Source organism: Castor canadensis, chromosome 8, assembly GCF_047511655.1.
Source record: "Castor canadensis chromosome 8, mCasCan1.hap1v2, whole genome shotgun sequence".
Lineage (NCBI taxonomy): Eukaryota > Metazoa > Chordata > Mammalia > Rodentia > Castoridae > Castor > Castor canadensis.
In genome coordinates, this window is record NC_133393.1 from 152,937,358 (window position 1) to 152,956,735 (window position 19,378).

Here is a 19,378-nt window from a genome sequence, read left to right on the forward strand (position 1 = left end):
AACCACAGCTCAGACAAAGTAGGCCGTGTGGAAGCCTGGGCTCCCTGCCACTGGAGAAAACACCACAGGCAGGGCCACACCCTAGAAGATGAATTGCCTAAACTGAGCCGCCCCGGGGAGGGTACACCCTTTGCCCTCATCCTCTCTCTCCTTCAGCCTGTCTTTTGGTTCATGTAACAAACATGCAGCATGGGCCTGCTCTGCATTGCCCAGGAATCAGCAGGGATCCGCATGCAGGTGGCTTTCACGTCAGGACACAAGCTGAGTGGGTTTGCTCACAGTTAGCATTTTTTGACGGCTGTCACAACATTGTATTGCAGCACCAACTACAGCCTGCAACTGACCCACAGGGATTTAGTTCTAATGAGTGTGGCGAGATCTGCTGCAGAGCCACTCCAGGCATACTGGTTTGGGTTAGATAGGACTCTGCCCTTCTAGGCCAGTGGAAGCCTGGGTGGAGGGAGAAGCTGTCCATGGTGCTGAACGAGGGATGTGAACCGTGGTGGAGTCAGCAGGACTTGAGGAGGAAAGGGGCAGTAGGAGAGTCCTTCTCTCCACATCTATGCTATGTACCGGCAAGAGGGCTTGCTTGAGGCACTGAGAGCCAGAAAGGGCTGAGCACTGCACCCTGGCTTCAGCACCTGCTGATGCTCACTGTGCCGACAGATGGAAGGAGGAATAGCAAGCAAGCAAGGGACAGTCACTCAGGGTGTATCAGCAGAGGGACCCTGGAAATCCCCAAGGCCTCTAGGTTTATCTGAGGCTGATCAGGAGGGGGCACTGGGGAGACTGGGCTCCATGCTGAAGTCAGGCTTGGGAGACTGAGGCTCTGGGGGAGAAGCTGGTGGGGTAACACAGTCCCCAGTCTTCTGCAAAGGAGCAGAGGCCAGTGGGGAGTGGGCATGGCTGGGGAGCAGCCTTGACATGTACCTACTCGCTCAGTTAGAAAAATGCCCCCCAAAGCCAGGCCTGTGGTGACGGTAACCAACAGGTCAGCTCCTGCCGTATGAGGAGTGGAGGTGCTGGGAGAGAAGGTACAGCTCTGGCTCCATGAGAATCTGAGGGTAGCAATGCATGAAATCTGTCCCAGGACCTGGGCATATTCTGGGACATACTGGGCTTCCCCCCATTGTGACCCTTGGCACAGATGACAGCTCTTACCACACACCTATGCTGTGCTGGGGGTCAGCAGATTACCACATTGAATCCCCACAACGAGAATTAAAACTTGGTCATGATTTATTTTAAGAAAGTTTGTACTATATATTACTACTCCCTAGGACAGAGAAGTCAACATAATGCATAAGGTATTTTATACTTCAGGAAACTTTATCAAAAATAGGCCAGTGCTGGGTGTGCCCTCAGAAGCATGACCACACACTTCCACTCCCACCAAAGCCCACCTCCTCTTTGACCTCTCACAGGCTAATGAAGCTTCTAAATTTGTCCATTTGGAGCCACTTAGAAAGTAAACGAGCTATTCTGCTCTCATTTTAGAAAATAAAATTGATGTTACTCATGCATTTTAAGTGTTTTCAGAATTCAAACAGTTGAAAATGCACTCCACAGAGCTAAGGAGTACCCTGGAATTTCCTGAACCTTCCAAGGACTGCTGGCTCCCAGGGAGCAGAGGATCCCTTTCTGGGTGCAGAGCCCCCCTGAGTCCAGCTGCACAGTGTCACTCCTCTGGACCCGAAGGCTGGGGCCCCTGGTGAACACTGCTGGGAAGGACAGGTAAGCAGCCGGCATGGGAAAATGCAGTCATGGGTCTGAGTCTAGACTCTGCCTCTGCCTGGCCGTGTAACCCTGCAGTGAGCTACTTACCCACTTTTTCCTCATCTGTCCTCACCTCTGACTTCACCTGACGTGATGTACAGGAATGCTCTTGAAAGTGTAAAGCTGAAGCAGACTGTATTCTAAGCACAGATGTGAGGAGTTCTAACAGAGCATGGTAGGTTAATATGTTTCAAACTCTAGAGGACATGGGACAGCTTTCTAGAAAAATAAGGATTACTAAGTTTAACTGAGGTATTAGAAAAGCCTGAATAGACAGGTAACCACAAAAGGAATGGAAAAAAGATCTACCATCTGTTGTTAAAAAGGTGTCAAGCCTAGATGATTTTAAAGGCAAGCTGTATTGAATCCTCAGGGAATAGATAATTTTTACATTAGTCAAATTATTCCAGCCTACAAAAAGCAATATATAGAATTACAATCATTGTATATTATCCAAATACCAAGATATGATAAAAATATAAACCACTCTAATTTATGACTATTAATGCAAAAATTCTAAAATAAAGTAATATTCAGTACTATATTTCAAAATTATTCACTAAGACCAAGTGGGGTTTATTCCAAGTATAAGAGTGCTTCAAGGAGCTTCGAGTCTTTCATTTCCTTACATTAGCAAAGGCCACATGTCAACAGGTGGCCACACAGCATGTGACAAAGTTCAGCAGCCACTCCTGATAAAAAGTTCAGAATAGGGAAAGAAGGGATTGGATAAGCTATGTAAAAATAAAACCATCATCCCCAGCCTGAGTATGCATCATGCTAAATGGGCAAATTTTGTTTATTTTTGAGTCTCAGTCTGTACCTCAGGCTGGTCTCAAACTTACAACCCTCCTGCCTCAGCCCACAAGTGCTGGGATCACAGGTGTGCACTTCCACACCTGGCTAGACAGGTGAAATTCAAAGCGTTAAAATCAAGAGTGAAAGGCTGTGTCCACTGTTACTTCTGGAGGAACCATCTTTTGGGATAAGATGAGTAGATGAGGGAGTAAAATGCTCAAGACAGAGTCATTATTTGTGGACGTGACTGTACAACTAGAAAATTTCAGTAAGAAAAATTAGGAAAGAGGCCCAATTCAAGCTAAAAACACAAAAAGACCACTTTTTAAAAACAGTAACTATAACTAGTTATAAATCGAATTGTAGAAAAAAATTTCAATCACATGAATGACGAAGCTACTAAACAGTCAGGATGAGGGCCGTCCAAGAGGTGGGATACACACAGGAATCTAAAGACCTTAAGTCTTAATGTCGAAACAAAGAGAGACAGGCAGTGTTCCTCATATGAAGCTCGATTTCAAGAGATAAAGTGTTTCTCAGGTTGTAAACAAGCTTAATAAAAATCTTAGTGGATATTTGGGGGAGATCATTAGTCATATGAATATTAATGTTGATAACTGAAAAATACAGAAAAGTTGCCAAGAAATTTTTAGAAAAGGCTAGCAACAGTTTTGTGCCCATAAGACATCAAAACTTACCATAGACATGATTTAACTAGCTGGTTGGTGGCGGCTACTCTGACCACTAGTGAGAAATGTGTCCGTCTGTGATGGAGCCGTTATGTCAGAAGGCCCATTGTTTTAGTATCACACAGGTGTGAGAGAGCAGCAAGGCCACCAAAATGACAGCGTGGGGAAAGGGCCTCCAAATCAAGGTGGCATCCTGGTTTCAGCAAGGAAAATTCTTTCTCCTCCCCAGTCAGCAATTCCAAACCATGGCTCCCCGCTGGTTTCCACCTCAGCAAATAGAAACTGTCCTTCCAAGGTGTCCTTATAATGTGGGTGACATCATTTCTGTCACCCACAGCCAAACCACCCACAGGTCTTAATGACCACTCCACCCTCCCCTCCTGCTATGTGCCTCGGTCACCTGCACGGATCGTGGTAGCAGTCTCCTGCTTTCACCCTCACTCATTTTCCTATGAGGAAGATCTTTGCTAAGTGCAAACCAGATCAAGGCAATACCCACGAATGGCTTCACTCTTCAATGAGAGCAACAGGCAAAGTCTCTCAATGGCCATCCCTTATACGCTCTGTCCTCACCTCTGTTACTCTTCCTTGCTCATGCTGATCAGAACCACAGCCTCCTGTTTTTCTTCAACTCAGGCACAGCCCTGCCTCAGAGCCTTGGCACTTGCTGTCCTTATTCTTCCTTCCAGTGTTTACAGCCCCATTCCACACCCCCATCTCCTTTTCCTGCTTGCTTTTGGTCACACTTATTGCTCTCTGATCCACCTTATGTTTACTTCTTGTCTTTCTTTTCTTTACAGAAAATAAACTTCATGAGGCAAGGGCTCTGGTCTTTTCTTTCCTACCAAATGCCCAAGGGTTTAGAACAGATGCACAGCAGGGTCTTAATAGTTGTCCAAAGAAAGAGTAAACCACACACCTGCACAATGGGAAATGATGGAAACAGAGAAACAATGCAAGTGGCTTGTCTCTGTGCTCCGTTCTGGGCAGGGGCCCTGGGTCTACTGTTTGTCAGGATGCACAGCCATGGAAATTATAATTTTGGTAAGATTCTGTTTTAAGAAACTGGCAGACTTTGGTAATATTGGTGCTGGAAAGTGGAACAAGGTTTCTGGAGCCATAAGAAGTTCCTATACCTGAACTTAGTGTCTCCTGTTTTAGGATTCTGCTTAAGGGAAGACATGACATTACAGCATTTTAGCAAAATTTATAAAAACAGTATTAGCAATAACATGGATGTCCAATATTGGCAGAATGGCAAAATAAAATATTGTATGTCCCTGATATTATTACTTGAAACATTCTAAATCACGGTAGGCCGTGTCCTTCCCAATATGCTGAGGGATGGGAGGGTAAGGGAGAGCACAATCACCTGAAGTCACAGAACCAACAAGGAGCATGCTTGCATTCCATCCTGGCTTCTGGTCTGCAAACTACTGCATCCCTCCATAAGTGGAGAGCTGCAGCTAGAGTCCAGGACATTATGACAGTGATGCCTCCCACCCTTACCAGGCTGGGAGTGGAGGAGAGGCAGAGAGATGCCCACAAGTGCTGTCAGAGGAGAGGCAAAGGGGCCAGTGTGAGAAGGGGGAAAATCACAGGTGACCAACCTGCCTTCATTCCACAAGCTTTGTACATGATGGAGACGTGCTTTTCCTGTTCGCAAAGTAAATGCTGCAAGTTCACAGCAGGTCATTTAGAAACGACAAAAAGGCACAAAGAAAGGTTGCTGAGAACCTTACCTGCAGGGGCCACTGCTGTCATACTGTGTGCACAAGGGACAAGCCATGGCCTGAGATACTCAGGCCCTGGTGAGCACGCAACCCTACTCCCCCAGCCCCAGTCACCCAGAGAATGCGCAAGTCATAGATGGCTAAGCCCAAGGCTTCCAACCAGCAATGTGCTCTGAGCCACTGGGCTCTTGGGTACTGGCTCCCACTCTGCAGCTTTTCGGCTCAGCAAAGTTGCTCAGCCCCCAGCCTTGCCCTGTGCCCAGAGCACTGGAGAAGAGCAGATAGCTCCTGGAGCAGTGCTTTGAGTCCCTAGCACTGCTCCCTTGATGACTCTGTCTGAGTGGGAGAGATCATGTTCCTTCTGTAAGGAGAAGAAATGATCCTCTTGATCAGAAATACGCCTCTGTCATCAGAGGCAAGTGACAGGACAGGTCCCTCAGGATGGAGCCTCGCAGCAAGAGCAGAAGGACTCTGGGGAGGCTCCAGGTGCCAGGACAGATTTGTCAACACTGTCACTGGAAGAGGACACAGACCTGGCACCTCATGCTTTTCCACTGCAGCTCTCATCTAACAGAGGAGCACTGACTGCTTCTGGAAACTTTCAAAACTTCATGCACTCAGCTGGGTGCTGATAGTTCACACCCATAATCTTAGCTACTTGGGAGTCTGAGGTAGGAGGATTACGGTTCCAAGCCAGCCTGTGCAAGAAGTTCCTGATACCCTATCTTAACAGAGAAAAAGCTGAGTGTGGCAGCAGAGACCTGTCATTTCAGCTACATGGAAAGCATAAAATAGGAAGATCTTGGTCCAGGCCAGCTTGGGCAAAAAGCAAGACCCTACCTCCAAAATAATAGAGCAAAAAGGGCTGGAGGTGTGACTCAATAGTAGACCTACCTAGCAAGTGTAGTCAGAGGGAAGTAACCCAGGCATACAGGGGTGGGTGTCAAAGGGAGGAGAGCAGAGGTCTGAATCAGAATTCATTTGTGGTCTCTGTGTTGTGCACTAGCCCCTCTATTGCGCTCCCTCCTGCAGCCTGATGTCTTCTGCAACCTGGGGACTTAGACTCTGTCTGCAGATTAAGACCCTGGGAAGTGCCCTGCAGGCAGCCTCAGTGATGGGACTCCAGCCATGGTGGGCCCTCTGGCAGCACCTCACCCTGTGAGCTTGTGAGGTGGCCTGCCAGACTGGAGGGGGTGCCCTATGGGAGGGGTATCCCAGCACAGTCTCCTCCTGTGTGGCAGGGCTCAGCCAGGGACCAGATGGGCCTGGAAGGCTAGGACAACCCACCAATAGCTCAGGGCTCTGTCCTGCCCTTTTCTCATGACCACAGGTGATATATACTTCCAAGACACCTCCCGTCCCTCATGGGAAAGTCCCTAGGCAGCCTTGGGACTCACCAGAATGCTGCTAGGGAAGTGGTCAGCTGAAGCCCACCATTCTTGCTGTTGCTGCTGCTGGTTATTATTGCAGAGGTTTTACCAGAGTCAAGTCAGACTGGCATGGGTCTGAGCCCATGCCTGGCTGACTCCATCTCCACCATAGCTGAGTGGTGGGCAGAGGCAGGCTGGTATCAAACAACCTGCTGCCTGTAGTCCAAACCACCCTGCCAAGGAGCAGGCAGCCATGTCTAAGGCAGAAGCCTGATCTGAGACTTGGCTCCATCCACAGGAGCCCAGGTACACAATGGCGCCCCACAGAATGGTCTTCCTGGACCAGCTGCCTTGGGCTGTGGGCAGCAGGAGTGTCAGCTGGAGCAGTGGCTAAGATTCCAGCCCAGGATCTCCTCTGCTGTCTCCTTGCTTCTAGCTGGCTGAGCATGTACTGTCACTTCTCTGAGCCCAGGTTATCCAGCTGTAAAGAGGCAACAATCACACTGACTCAAGAGGCCAACCCTGCAGCAATCAGGCCAGGCAAAGCGGTACACGCTGGGAGTGCTGTCCACTGCATGAAGGCACATTGCTCCCCAGTTCTGTGACAGAGATGGGTGGACGGGGCTCTGCTCAGGGGACACACATTGGAGGTGGACAAAGTGCTAAGTGACAAGTTTGCTTATTCACTTCACACCACAGCAGGAGCCAGCACCAAGCTGAGAGTGAAACCAGCTTGGTTCTCCAAGCCCGAGGCGTTAGTTCACAGTTCACACTTCTGTGCACACTTTTAGCAGCAGCTTTAATGGGGTGGTGATTCCAGCAAAGAGCCTTCCAGTATCCTGTCAACAGGCTACATCTGGCCCCGGTCTTGGTTGACTTAAACCAGTTTTCCATCAGATTGTATTCTAAACCACTTCTGCAGAAGGCAGGGAGGAGAGAACACAACCGAGAGCCATGCAGCCACAACACATTGTGCTCTGCTCCAGTCTCCTTTCTTCACCTGGCCTTGAACCACACCCTTTGCCGTGTGACTCTGTAGCCTCTCCACTGAAGAGGAGTGAATTCTTTCCCACCCCTCTTATGTGGATTTAGCTACCTGGCTCTGGCCAATGAAATGCCAGTAAGGCGGACACCCCTCAACATTGGATGGGGTTACATCCTGATAAAGCTATTGCAAACTGAAACCTCACAGCCTAGCAACACAGTGCAAGGCTGAGACTCATGGTTTCCCCTTGTGATCCTGGGGCCGACGGAGCTGTGGCTCGCTGCCACCACCCAGTAGAATGAGAGAAGACGGTACCTTATATCACTAGCCCAGGCAAAGATCCAAATTCAAAATTCAAAGTACAGTTTCTCAGTCAAGATGCCCCACTACTGACGAATGGATTAAGAAAATGTGGTATCTATACACAATGGAATTTTATGCAGCCATGAAGAAGAACAAAATGTTATCATTTGCTGGTAAATGGATGGAATTGGAAAACATCATTCTGAGTGAGGTTAGCCTGGCCCAAAAGTCCAAAAATCGTATGTTCTCCCTCATATGTGGACATTAGATCAAGGGCAAACACAACAAGGGGATTGGACTTTGAGCACATGATAAAAGCGAGAGCACACAAGGGAGGGGTGAGGATAGGTAAGACACCTAAAAAACTAGCTAGCATTTATTGCCCTCCGCAGAGAAACTAAAGCAGATACCTTAAAAGCAACTGAGGCCAATAGGAGAAGGGGACCAGGAACTAGAGAAAAGGTTAGATCAAAAAGAATTAACCTAGAAGGTAACACACACACACAGGAAATTAATGTAAGTCAACTCCCTGTATTGCTATCCTTATCTCAACCAGTAAAAACCCTTGTTCCTTCCTATTATTGCTTATACTCTCTCTACAACAAAATTAGAGATAAGGGCAAAATAGTTTATGCTGGGTATTGAGGGGTTGGGGGAGAAGGAGGGGGCGGAGTGGGGGGTTAGGGAGGGGGTGGAGGTAGGGGGGAGAAATGACCCAAGCCTTGTATGCACATATGAATAATAAAACAAAACAAAACAAAACAAAAACAAAGTACAGTTTCTACTGAGACCGTATAGTTTGAAAAATGCGAAGCTGGGGATGGTGTATATACTGTGACCAAAGACTTAGCACTGTGTAACTGGGCAAGCCCTGTTGCATCTAGGCTGTGACCTTGAGATGAATATGCCCTGGCTATTGAAGTGGCACAAGAAGGAGGAACTAGAGCAGCATGGAGTGGGGGTGACCCAGTCCAGCCACCCAGAGCTGAGCCCAGCCTTGCTCAGTCACCCTCAGAGGTGAAGGCTGAGTCAGTGCTGGCTCTGTGCCTCTGAGGTCTTGCAGTGTTACACAGCAATGTTTGACTGGTACAGTTCCAAGTTTCTAACTAGTAAGCAGTGAAAGAGGATAAGCTTGGGATAGAGAGGAAAGAAGTTGACTTGGCACAGGCAGCGCATGGACCGTCAATGTCCCTTGACAATGGGTGGTCGGTGGCTCTCCAGTGTGGGTCAGAGGTGCCAGTTCCCTGCCTGAGAGTGACATGTTGAGACAAGGCGGCTCAGCACGGCCCATTCCAGCTCCAGGTTATTAATTTAACTATTCTGAAGGTTGCAATTAGCTCATCAGGCTACACACTTCACATAGTCAGCTTTGCTGTGACTTCATAGGGAAGACAACTACATGGTTTTTTTCCCATGATTCCTTATGGGAGGGGGAAAAAAACCCCTGAAACTTCATATAGAACAAGAACTCAGCAGGTAGCAAAAAATCCTAATTAGAAATATTCAGTAAAGATTCCCTCCATTTCCCTTTAGAGAACAGTGTAATTAGTTCTAAGAATTGAAAAATTGCTTCATTTGATCAAATATTTTGATTAGCAAAGAAATTAATTGTACTGTATCTTCATTTGTATTTACAGTGAATAAATGAATGCTAAAAATAACAACAGCAGCAAAACTGCCTGTCAAAAAAAAAAAGATGGAATATTTAAAAATCCAGATGAAAATGGAGCTGGAGCCCTGTTGGGGAGCTGCTGTTGCAGACCTGGACCACCAGATCCAGGCTCAGGCTTGGAAGCCGCAGCCCCAGGCTGGAGCTGCACACGTCCCGGGGGAGGGGGAGCCACCCACTGGAGGTTGAGCCTGTGGTGCCCCGTCTGCACAGGTGAGGCAGTGCCACTGAACACCACCAGGTTCCCTGGTCTGTTGTCATGCAAGAACTCCTCCTGAGCAGTGACAAATCTGAAGGCTCCATTGGGTATTAGAAATACCATAAATCAAGTCAATCAATGCTAGATGAGAGCTGGCCCAGCAGGGCTGGTGACCACCTGACTGCCCTGGGCCACAGAGCATCTTCTCCCATCCTCACATGAGCCCTGTGGTGGGAGTGGCTCTTTTACAGGCAAAGCTGAGGAACTGGGCTCCAACAGGCAGGACTTGCTGCTGCCCCAGCCTACCCCAGCCAGTGATGGAGCTCAAGGGGTCCCACTCCAAAGCCAGGCTCTTTCACTTCCATCTCAATTCCCACCACCTGCCATGCACGAGAACAGAAGGGCCTACTTTGGAACAAGAATCCAGGGACTCAGAAACACAGACAGAGGGCTGCTGGGTGCCCGGCACCACTCCAAGCAGTCCAAACAGGGCAATGAGTGACAGACACCCAAACCTCTGTCCTAGAGAAGTGGACGTTCAGAGATGCCTGCTGAACAAGGCAAGAAGGATGAAGCAGACCATTCGCCAGGCCTGTCCTGCAGCCTCTGCACAGGACCCTTCACCATGACCTTCCCTCTGGTTCTCCCCAGGACCTGGCCACACTCATAGTGTGCTGCTTCCCTAGACTCTGGGGCTCTGCACACACTGCTTCTCTGTCCACCACGAGGCTCTGTCTCCCAAAAGCCACCTGAGCTGCTCCTTCCCAACTCAGCTCTTCAGAAAGCTCCTCCTATCAGCCTTCCCCACCTGTGGGGGGGGGGGGATCCTCCTCCTCCCGCCTCCCCTCCTCCTCTTTCTCCTCCTCCTCCCAGCTCTGTAGTTCACCTCTGTCACACAGCTTGCCATCCACAAAGAACATGTGCTGAGACCTTTGCAAACATCTAATTCACAAATCCTTTGGTAGCATAAAATTGCCATAAAATTGCAGGGAAATAAAAGTAAAACAATGAAGCCACCCTTTTGACCCTTTAATGATTCAATAAACTCCTGAGTGAAGTCATTTATGAAACTGTTAAAATAAATTCTTCTACCCAAATAAATTGTCCACCATTTAATCACATCATTACTAAGCATTAAGCGTAGTAGAAACAACAAGGAATCTGAACATTTGTGCTGCTTGCCAGGCGCCATGCAACGCTCCTTAATCCCAGTGAGAGTTCCTTGACGCAGACACTGCAACAGAGCAGGAAGAAAGCTGAGGGCCTGAGCCCTGGGGTTGTGGGATCCTAATCCCAGCTCATGAATTTCCAGCTGTGTGGCCAGGAAGGTTGCTGGAACTTCTTTGAACCTTGGTTTCCTCCTCTGCAAATGGAGCTGATGATAGCACCCTCACCTCAGAGGTCTGTTATGAGGACTGGCAACTGATGTACGGAGAACATCTAAAAAGTGGCTGGCTCACAGCACATGCTGGATGCCAATCAGCTATTATTTTGTCGTTGTTGATTTCAGACCAGGTCTTACTATGTAGACTAGGCTGGCCTCGAACTAGTGATCCTCCCGCCTTGGTCTCCTGAGTGCTGGGATTACCAGTGTTGGCCGTGATGCCTAGCCTTGGCCATTATTTTCACTATGATATCTGACTGTGGGTGACATGAAGGGGACTAAAACTGGGCAGGCACAATCATCAAAAAGGTGACTAGTCCCTCTTAATACCTTGGCAGAAATCACTCAAATTCAGGCTTTTGCACAAGCCAAGAGATGGAATTTTCTGGTTAGTTCATGAATGGCCATAGCCATTTGTGTGGCACACTGACCACCCCATGGAAAGCAGTGAGTATACCTCCCATTCCCCAGAAGCCTGGACCCCAGGGCTGCCCAGAGCCACTCACATTTGCCAGATGCTGAACGTGAAGATTCTTCCAGCCTAACGTGGACCCCCAGCCAGAGCACGCAGAGCTGGACTGTGAGGTCCAGCCCCACCTATGATGAGAAGGTGGCAGGGACACTGCATCTTGGCTTTTCTTGGCAGGGCTTCCCTGGGACAATTTCCTGAGCTGGCTCATGGCTTCCTGACATGATCACGGCCTGTCGGAATCACTGGTGCCTATCAGTGCTGGTGCTTAATCCATCCAAAGACTTCTGCCAAGGCTCTGGAGACCAAGTGAACAGGATCCTGGGCCGCTGTGCCACAGTCTACTTGCTCAGGACACACGGGCAGTGTTCCACTGAGGCGGGGAACCAAGAAAGGGTCCCAAACCAGTCTCAGGAGAGAAGGTTGGCAAAACCATTTGGAGAACTGTGACAGGCACAGCATGGGGAGCACCTGCCCTGGCCTCCTCCAGGCAGTGCAGGAGCCTGGCTGGCGTCTACCACTGAAGAACTGTGGGAGTGTCTGCAGCAGAGACCCACAAAGGTAGTGAAAAGACTGGTCTCAAGGAGCACAGGGAATTTGGAGGTGAGAACATTCAACTATGCGAATCAACTCAGCTCAGGCGTGCTTTCCCCAGACCTCGCTGGCTGCTGACAGCCCTGGCTTCTGCTGGAAACAGCTGTGTGTGAAAGAGGTCTCTCCAGTGGGTAAGGGGGAACCACAGCCGCTGTCCACAGGGGTTAGGTGGAAGCAAGCCTGGTGTGATGGCCTGCATATTTCTGTGAGAGGCATCAGATACTAAGCCACTCTCCCTCTGATGGCCACCTTTGGCCTGCTTGTGGCATCACCTCTGCCCAGTTCCTAGACTGCCCACACTGCTGGAAACTGGATGTATACCTCTTCTCAAAAGGAAGCTTCTGGTGCAGTGTGACTCAAGACACATGTGGGGAGATGGTACAGTGCCACTGTAACCAGCCTGGATATGAGAGAGTCTTCTAACCTGGAGAGAACACCTGTGCACAGTGCCAAGTGACAAGCCACCTCCAGCAGTCTGCACCACCTTGCTGCTGGTCTTCCGTGATGATGTCATTTCTGTTACTTGCTGGCTTTACACAGATATTGGGGCAGTACTGGGCCTATGTACATGCTGAGGCTCAGAGGAAGCAGATGTCCTCTGTGCCAAAATGTCAGGGCTCCCACCATCAGGGCAGTCAGCTCACCACCCCCAGGCCCAAGAGGAGAGGTGGAGGCAAGCTGTCTACTTGGCTCCCCTGGATTGCCACACACCACCAATAGGCCCTGCTGGGCTGCTGCTGGCACTCAAGGCTGCGAGAGCATTGGTTACCTTCCCTTAAATACAGTGGGACAGGAGGTCCCTGGCCCTATGCTGTCACCAAGGCCACCCAGAGAGGCCACCCCTCACAACTTGCCACATCTTCAGTGGGCAGTAAATGCTGCGTTAACAAGTGTGTAGAACCCAGAGGAATGCATGAAGTTGACGTCACTGAAGTCACAAGAAGCCCCAGCTGCTCTTGCCATCAGGAGCAGGAGTAATAATGTCTTAATAACACATGACGTTTATTTCCAACAATCTTAGTGCCTCTCCTGAAAAGGACACTTCCCCATTCTTTACCACATTCATTAAAAATACATGGACATCGTAAAAGGAAGTATAAATAAAGGTGACACCAATATAATATGGCAACTAATAAAAATATGACGTTCATAAAAATTGCAAACATTCTGATGGGCTTTACAGTCTCTTTGGTTGAAAGCTACATTCTTAAAATTCTCTCTTGCAAGGAAAATAATCTTGAGTTATTTAACAGGTAAGGAAATGACTTTAAAGATCATATATACATTATAAATACAAAGTAAGAGGAGGTCGCATTGGCTCTCTGCTTGCCTGAATGTGACAAAAATCACGACTCTGCATTGAATAAGCATGTGTTTCATTAAGAATTCCATTATTTCCATGGTAATAAAGTGGGAAGATTTCATATAGATTTCCACATCTTTTAAATTTTCAATTTCTGCACTGAGTGTTATTTTTATATTCACAGAAGATACTGAAATTGCCATCTAAAATTTAACAGAAATGTTAAACAGGAGAGCTTTTCTAAAAGCAAGCTGATACTTGATCTTTTACACTGAGCACTTGGATTGTAGAATGTTCTCCTGGAAGCAAGAGGGAGTCTGGCTGAGGAGGGCAGACGCACTTCCACGTGGCTTGAAGAAGTCACCAGGGCCTCGTGCTGGCATCTGGTGCTGGTCCTCTTCTTCTATTCTGCCAAGCCCCAGGCAGTGCTGCAGCTCTAACACCTTGTCCCTCTTCTTCATGCTGTGGAGGCCCGTGCTTCTCATCCTGCACGAAGTATGGCAGGTCCCAGGTGGTGAGGGACGCAGGCCTGGCTCCTGTCTGCAGAGACTATAGTCACCTTCACCTTCCCATCCATACACAGGCTCTCACTCAGCGTGCTGTGCACAGTCCTACGGGCCTGCCGAGGGCTGATCTTCACTGGCCAGTGCCTGGGCTCTGCACTTTCAGAAATGTGTCTGACTCAAGTGGTGCTTCAGGAGGCTGAAAGAGCACAGGAGATAGCAGCAGGGCAGAGTTGGGACCTGAGATGGGGACATATGCAGTGCCTGCCAGGGAAAGGCACACAATAAGAGATCAATGAAAGTTTTTGAGGACAGTTTTTGAGGTACACTCAATATGATAGATTGTGAGCAGGTGTAAAATTGTCATCTTGTTCTGTGTACTTCGATCCACTTGGGGTTTTAAGACTCGAGGTCTTAAGCACAATTCCACTTTTCCCTTTTCCAAGAATGGAGTCAATGGGCTAGGGATTACTCTTTGTGAGCCTCCCTAGCGAGCGAGGTGCCGACCGTCTTAATTACTTTTTGGTAATCTCTTTTTAATTACTTGTCTCCTCTGTGTCCCCTAGAGGGAAAGGATGACTGGTATCATCTTTAATGAGCTTAAGGACGATGCACTGACACCTCCTATTACTTGTTACTTCTCCTCTCTTCTATTAAATATCACAAGATTAAAGTTCAGAAGATTTTGAGATGAAGTCTCCTGCCATTCCAGCCACCCTCACAAGAGCCACACTCCTGGCTCAGGAGCCGCCAACTGGTCTTCTTGGCCCAGAGCAAGAAGCTTTCTTTGTGGGTAAGGACCTGGTCTATCCCACTCCCACCTCCTGCTCCCACTGGCAGATAAACGGGATAGAAGAAAACCCCATGTGCGCTGTGGCTCCTGATGACCAGACTGTTGAGGTCACCCTTCACGTGGGCCTCGTTGTCCTTTCAGCTCAGTTTGTCCTCCTGGGAAATGCTTTTGGTTCACCTGGGCCTGGTACCCATCTCATCATGGTGCTCGGTCTCTGATCACACCTCCCATCCTCCTCTTAACTCTCGCACGGGAAGCTGGGCAGGTGCTTCCAGAGGCAAAGGTGACTCCTTGGGTCAGGTATCAGGTCATAGTTGGTGCAAGGGGACCTGACTGCACAGGTACAGCACTGACGATGTTTGTCCTTCTATGCAAGGGTGGCTGTGGCATTCCAAGGCAAGACTGCAGGTGGATGAGGTGTGGCCCTACCTGCCTCCTCCACATCCAGATCCTTCATGGGTATTTTGTGGTAGTAGCCTGAGTAGGCCAGATTCTCCCATATGACTTGGTGAGTCTTTAGGAGGTCCCTGAGGCGCCTCATTGCCTTGCCCCCCTCTGACAGCCTCACCTGCGTACCTCATGTCCACCCTCATGTTCATGGCAGGCAGAGTAAAGGAACACACAGCTCAAACCTACCTATGTGCCCCGATCTAGACCTGGGGTTCAGCTGCTCTCCTAGATGTCCTTTACCTTTCTCCCAGACAGGCCCCCTGTGTGGCTGTACAGCCTGCTATGTTTTTTAACATGCTCTGGAATCTACATCTTATCTATAAGTCATTCCTTGTCTTCTGGCTGGCTGAAATGGAGGTCTCTGGAAGGCAGGGACCATGTCTGCTTGTTTGTTACTGGGCCTGGCACCTGGTCAGTGCCTGGTACTTGCAGGCCCACAGGAAACACACGCTGGTAGACAGGACAAAGGATCCAAACAATGAAAGAACACACCTGGAAGGAAATCCACACATAGGGGCAAATGAAAACTGGGGTCCATCAGGGCTGTCACAGGGAATGGGAAGGCCACAGAGAGCCATGAGAGAGCCAGCCAGGGCACCGGAGCTGGGGTGAGAAGGCTGTGACCTCACCTGTCACATTGGCAAGTCGGCAAACAAGGCCTATTAGTGACTATCTGTGGGAAGGATGGCTTTGGGGCAGGCCCAGCCCTTTCACTATCATTCAGTTTTAACTCTATATAGGCACATATCGTTTTAATGAAGAGAAAGAGTATTCATTAAAAAAAGACTAGTGGGAGTCCAGAAAATCCCCAAACTCAACAGCATGTCCTGTCTGCTCATCACCCTCCCCAAGACCTATGTGGAAGGGGTGGAAAGGAACTAAATGTCCACATGGCTGTCCCTAGGAGGACTTCGATTCTCCTCTTCAAAGTTATCAGCACATTCAAAATAGCGTACAATAGACAAAATGACTCCTGCAAATATTAGACTAAGCCATATGGATTGTCAATCTTCAATCATTCATGACTTTAAAAATGGTGACTTCATATGATTCAACCCAATAGAAAAAATTATTTAAAAACACCTTTCAAAATCAATAAAAAGATTCCTATCCTTTGACTCCCAGTTATTTTATTTCTTAGATTGTTTAAAATGTGAATATAGATATACATATAAAATATTTTCTGCAGGGAAAATTGTAAACTAGGAAAAATATCTAAATGTTTAAAAATAAGGGAGCTGGTAGAATGTTGTGTAGACATTTTGCTGGATGTTTGGAAAATCTTTAAGTGACATGAGACAATCTAACAAGTGAAAAAAAACAAGAGACCCAATTACATTGCGCTGTAGAAAGAAAAACTGAAGATACAAAGAAGTGAACTTTGGTGTGGCACCAGTTCTAAAGCTGAGCCCGCCTTGCTGCTCCAGGGGAGGTGACATGGTCAGTGACTCTCTGGACCTGGCCCATCCATTCCATCTGAACGGTGCCATGGCAGATCCATGGACGGGACACAGCGGGGCAGTGCTCACTGCATGGGGCTTATGGTTGTTCCCATCACACCATCATTGTGGGGGGACATGACCAATTTCTTTTCTGTCTTCCCTGCATTTTCCAGTTTCCACAATAAGTATGTAATTCTTTTAAAATCATGAAAGTATAATCACTAAAAAATAGTGAGGGTCACGGTAAAAAAGAGCAGAGACATGTCATAGGCCACTCCCATGGCAAACAATACTGCAACCTTTGCAGGCGATTTGCAGATGCAGAACCAGGACAGCTGGCAGCCTGTCAAGTACCTGACCTTACTAAGGATCAGTGGGACAAAAGTTGCTATGCTGCTGGGCTGTGCCCATCAGAAGCCCTGGTGCATGGCTGATGGGCGTCTCTGTGCCAGTGTCCTCATCTATTCAGCAGGGGTGTAAATAGCTCGAGCCTCAGGTGTCACTCCATGTAGACAGGCCTGGGAACAGCAGTGGGCCCAGGAGGACCCTGGCATTCACTGCTGCTACGGTTACTAATCTCAAGCCTTGAGAAGGGTCAGACCGTCACTCTGCTGATCTTTTTCCAGGGACGTTTTAGACACGTGACTGAGAACTGATGAACTTGGGTGTTTAATCACATGGTTAGACGTGAGCCACAGGGGAGTGTTAAATACGGTCAGGTACAAGTCTCTGGTGATTCAGCTGCAGCATTGTATTTTGAATTTTTCACATTTATTTTCTCTTCCCTTTCATGAAGGCAGGGACCAGGCATCTGAGTGTCCTTGCTCCCTCAGCAGCATGGAATGGTGATCAAAGACAGAGGTGTGGTCTGAGTTAGACCTAACTGTGCTAACAATGCTGGTCTGTTTGTGTGCAGAGAGGAGAAACAGCTTGTGCAGACACCAGATTGTCCAGGAAGAAGAAAGAGAAGAGCCTATGGTCAGCTGCCCTCCTCCAGGAAGCCTTCCCTGGCTTTCCAGGGAATTTTCTCCTTCCGTGCATGCCTCTATCAGAAACCCACTTCCTCCACATTCACCTCTGCTGAGACACAGCCTAGGGCCTAGCACAGTGGGCCTCACCTCTCTGACACTGGATCATCTACTGGGATCTAAGATTCCTTAGAATCTAATAACCAGACAAAAGCAAGCTCTCAGACCTCTTTGAAAATAAAATAAAATAAAATAAAATGGAATCTTTCCAACAAAGCAGAGGACATGTTCACCTTCTAATACTGTAAGAATTTATACCAATTTTTCATTTAGAATGAGCTAATTACATGAAGTGATTGCCAATTTATCTGATGTGGTTTTAATCAATTACCCATTTTGTAAAAACTAATTTTAGCTCCTTTTCACAAAGAGATGCTTATGTGCTGCAGATGCCTTACCTCCTCAAGGAAAGAGCCAAAGTTCTGGAGAAAATACTTCCAATGTATGCAGGGCATTAGATGAAGTCTTGCTTTCCTCAAGAAATAATGGTACTGATTATCGGTCAGCTTGTGACAGAAATCCTTGAGGACTTGTCCAAATTCGGCAGCCTTAATGAACCCTGTGTCTTCTTTATCCACAGCAGAAAACGCCTGAAAACACAAAAGAAAAAAAAGATGGCAAATGTGACTGCCAAGCAAATATTTCGAAAGGTTATTTCCGTAGGTATAATTTCTGCTGAATGCAGATGAAATGGAGTATATGGAAGTCCCGTGTAAATTCTGGATTGCTTATTGGTGGAGGACATGTGTGCACTAGGAGAGCTCTGAGCGCCAGAGGAAATTCGCCTTACTCACTCCCGTTGGAACGTGAGGAAGAGGCTGAGATGAGCCCTGGCTCCAGGCACCCAGAACCTGATGGAACCTCTCCCCGCTCCCACTGTACAGGGGATGGAGAAGGCGGCTCGCACAGGGTCCCTCTACCATTGACTTCCAGCTTCTTTTCAACATGAGTGACTTGTAGCATGAGGCCAAGAGAGCCCAGGGAATAGGGAGGGTCCTGGGCAGGCATCCGGCTTGGCAAGCCTAGGAGGGGACTGCTCCCTCATCTAGGCTTTTACATGGAGACTGCTGTACTTTTGGACCCTTGGCCACAGCCTGAGTGGCCTTGCATTGGGAGAAGAGCCATGGACTGGGCCTGTGCTGGAGGGGTGGGGATCCATGCTGCAAACTGAATCTGGCAGTTCAGAGTCAAACTAAGAAAGTGCAAAAGCGTGCTATAAAAAGAATGCACATTTTTCCATCTGTTGAAACAGAATCATTCATTTTTATTGCACTAGGAAATCTGTATCAAGTGGTAGATTACAATCTTTTTTTTAAGTAAGAATTTAACGTGCCTGAAAACTTCAAGCCAATCTCCCTTGCAGTTACTTTCATTCTGGCTAATTAGGCGCACCCTGGAGTGTGGTGTATGTGTAGCCAAATTAACCTTTAATACCACAGAGTCCCGGTAATATGAGGCAGCAGTGAACATTGGGAAGATCCTGGCTCTGGGGTCAGGGATTGATCTTTGACCTGGGCTCCATTGCTCACAAGTCCTTGACCTCTCTGGACTTCCCTCCTTCGCTATGAGGGTGGACTTAACTCAGGGTAGCTGTGAGGCTTAGTCAGTCCACTGGAAAACACACCTATGCAGGTACTTGGCACACAGTGGTCTCGTTGCATGCCAAGGAGAACTGTCATAAAAATAAACATGGCACACTGTGCAGTTGTGCACGAGGCCATTAGAGAGCATGTGGTGTGGTGAAAATCACACCTAAGAGTGATGATGGGTCCATGGCTCCAGACACAAGATCTGCACCTCTTTGGAGTCGTGTGGAAACTCAGCCTGCCAAGCCACAGGGCAGGTGCAAGAATCTTGAAATCTACAAAACACTGCATGACTATGAGGCAT

General features: G+C 48.1%; 1 protein-coding gene across 14 annotated transcripts in view; it reads right to left on the reverse strand.

Moving 5' to 3' along the window:
- Efcab6 (EF-hand calcium binding domain 6) overlaps positions 1 to 19,378 on the reverse strand; it is a 225,839-nt gene that overhangs the window by 16,701 nt on the left and 189,760 nt on the right. For 13 of the 14 annotated variants that reach the window (XM_074084647.1, XM_074084646.1, XM_074084652.1 and 10 more), the window contains one exon: positions 17,887 to 18,078. In XM_074084647.1, the coding sequence (XP_073940748.1) occupies positions 17,887 to 18,078 (192 nt within the window). Of the gene's footprint in view, positions 1 to 14,050; positions 15,511 to 17,886; positions 18,079 to 19,378 lie in introns of those variants that run through there. The other variant, XM_074084645.1, reaches the window with a different exon arrangement.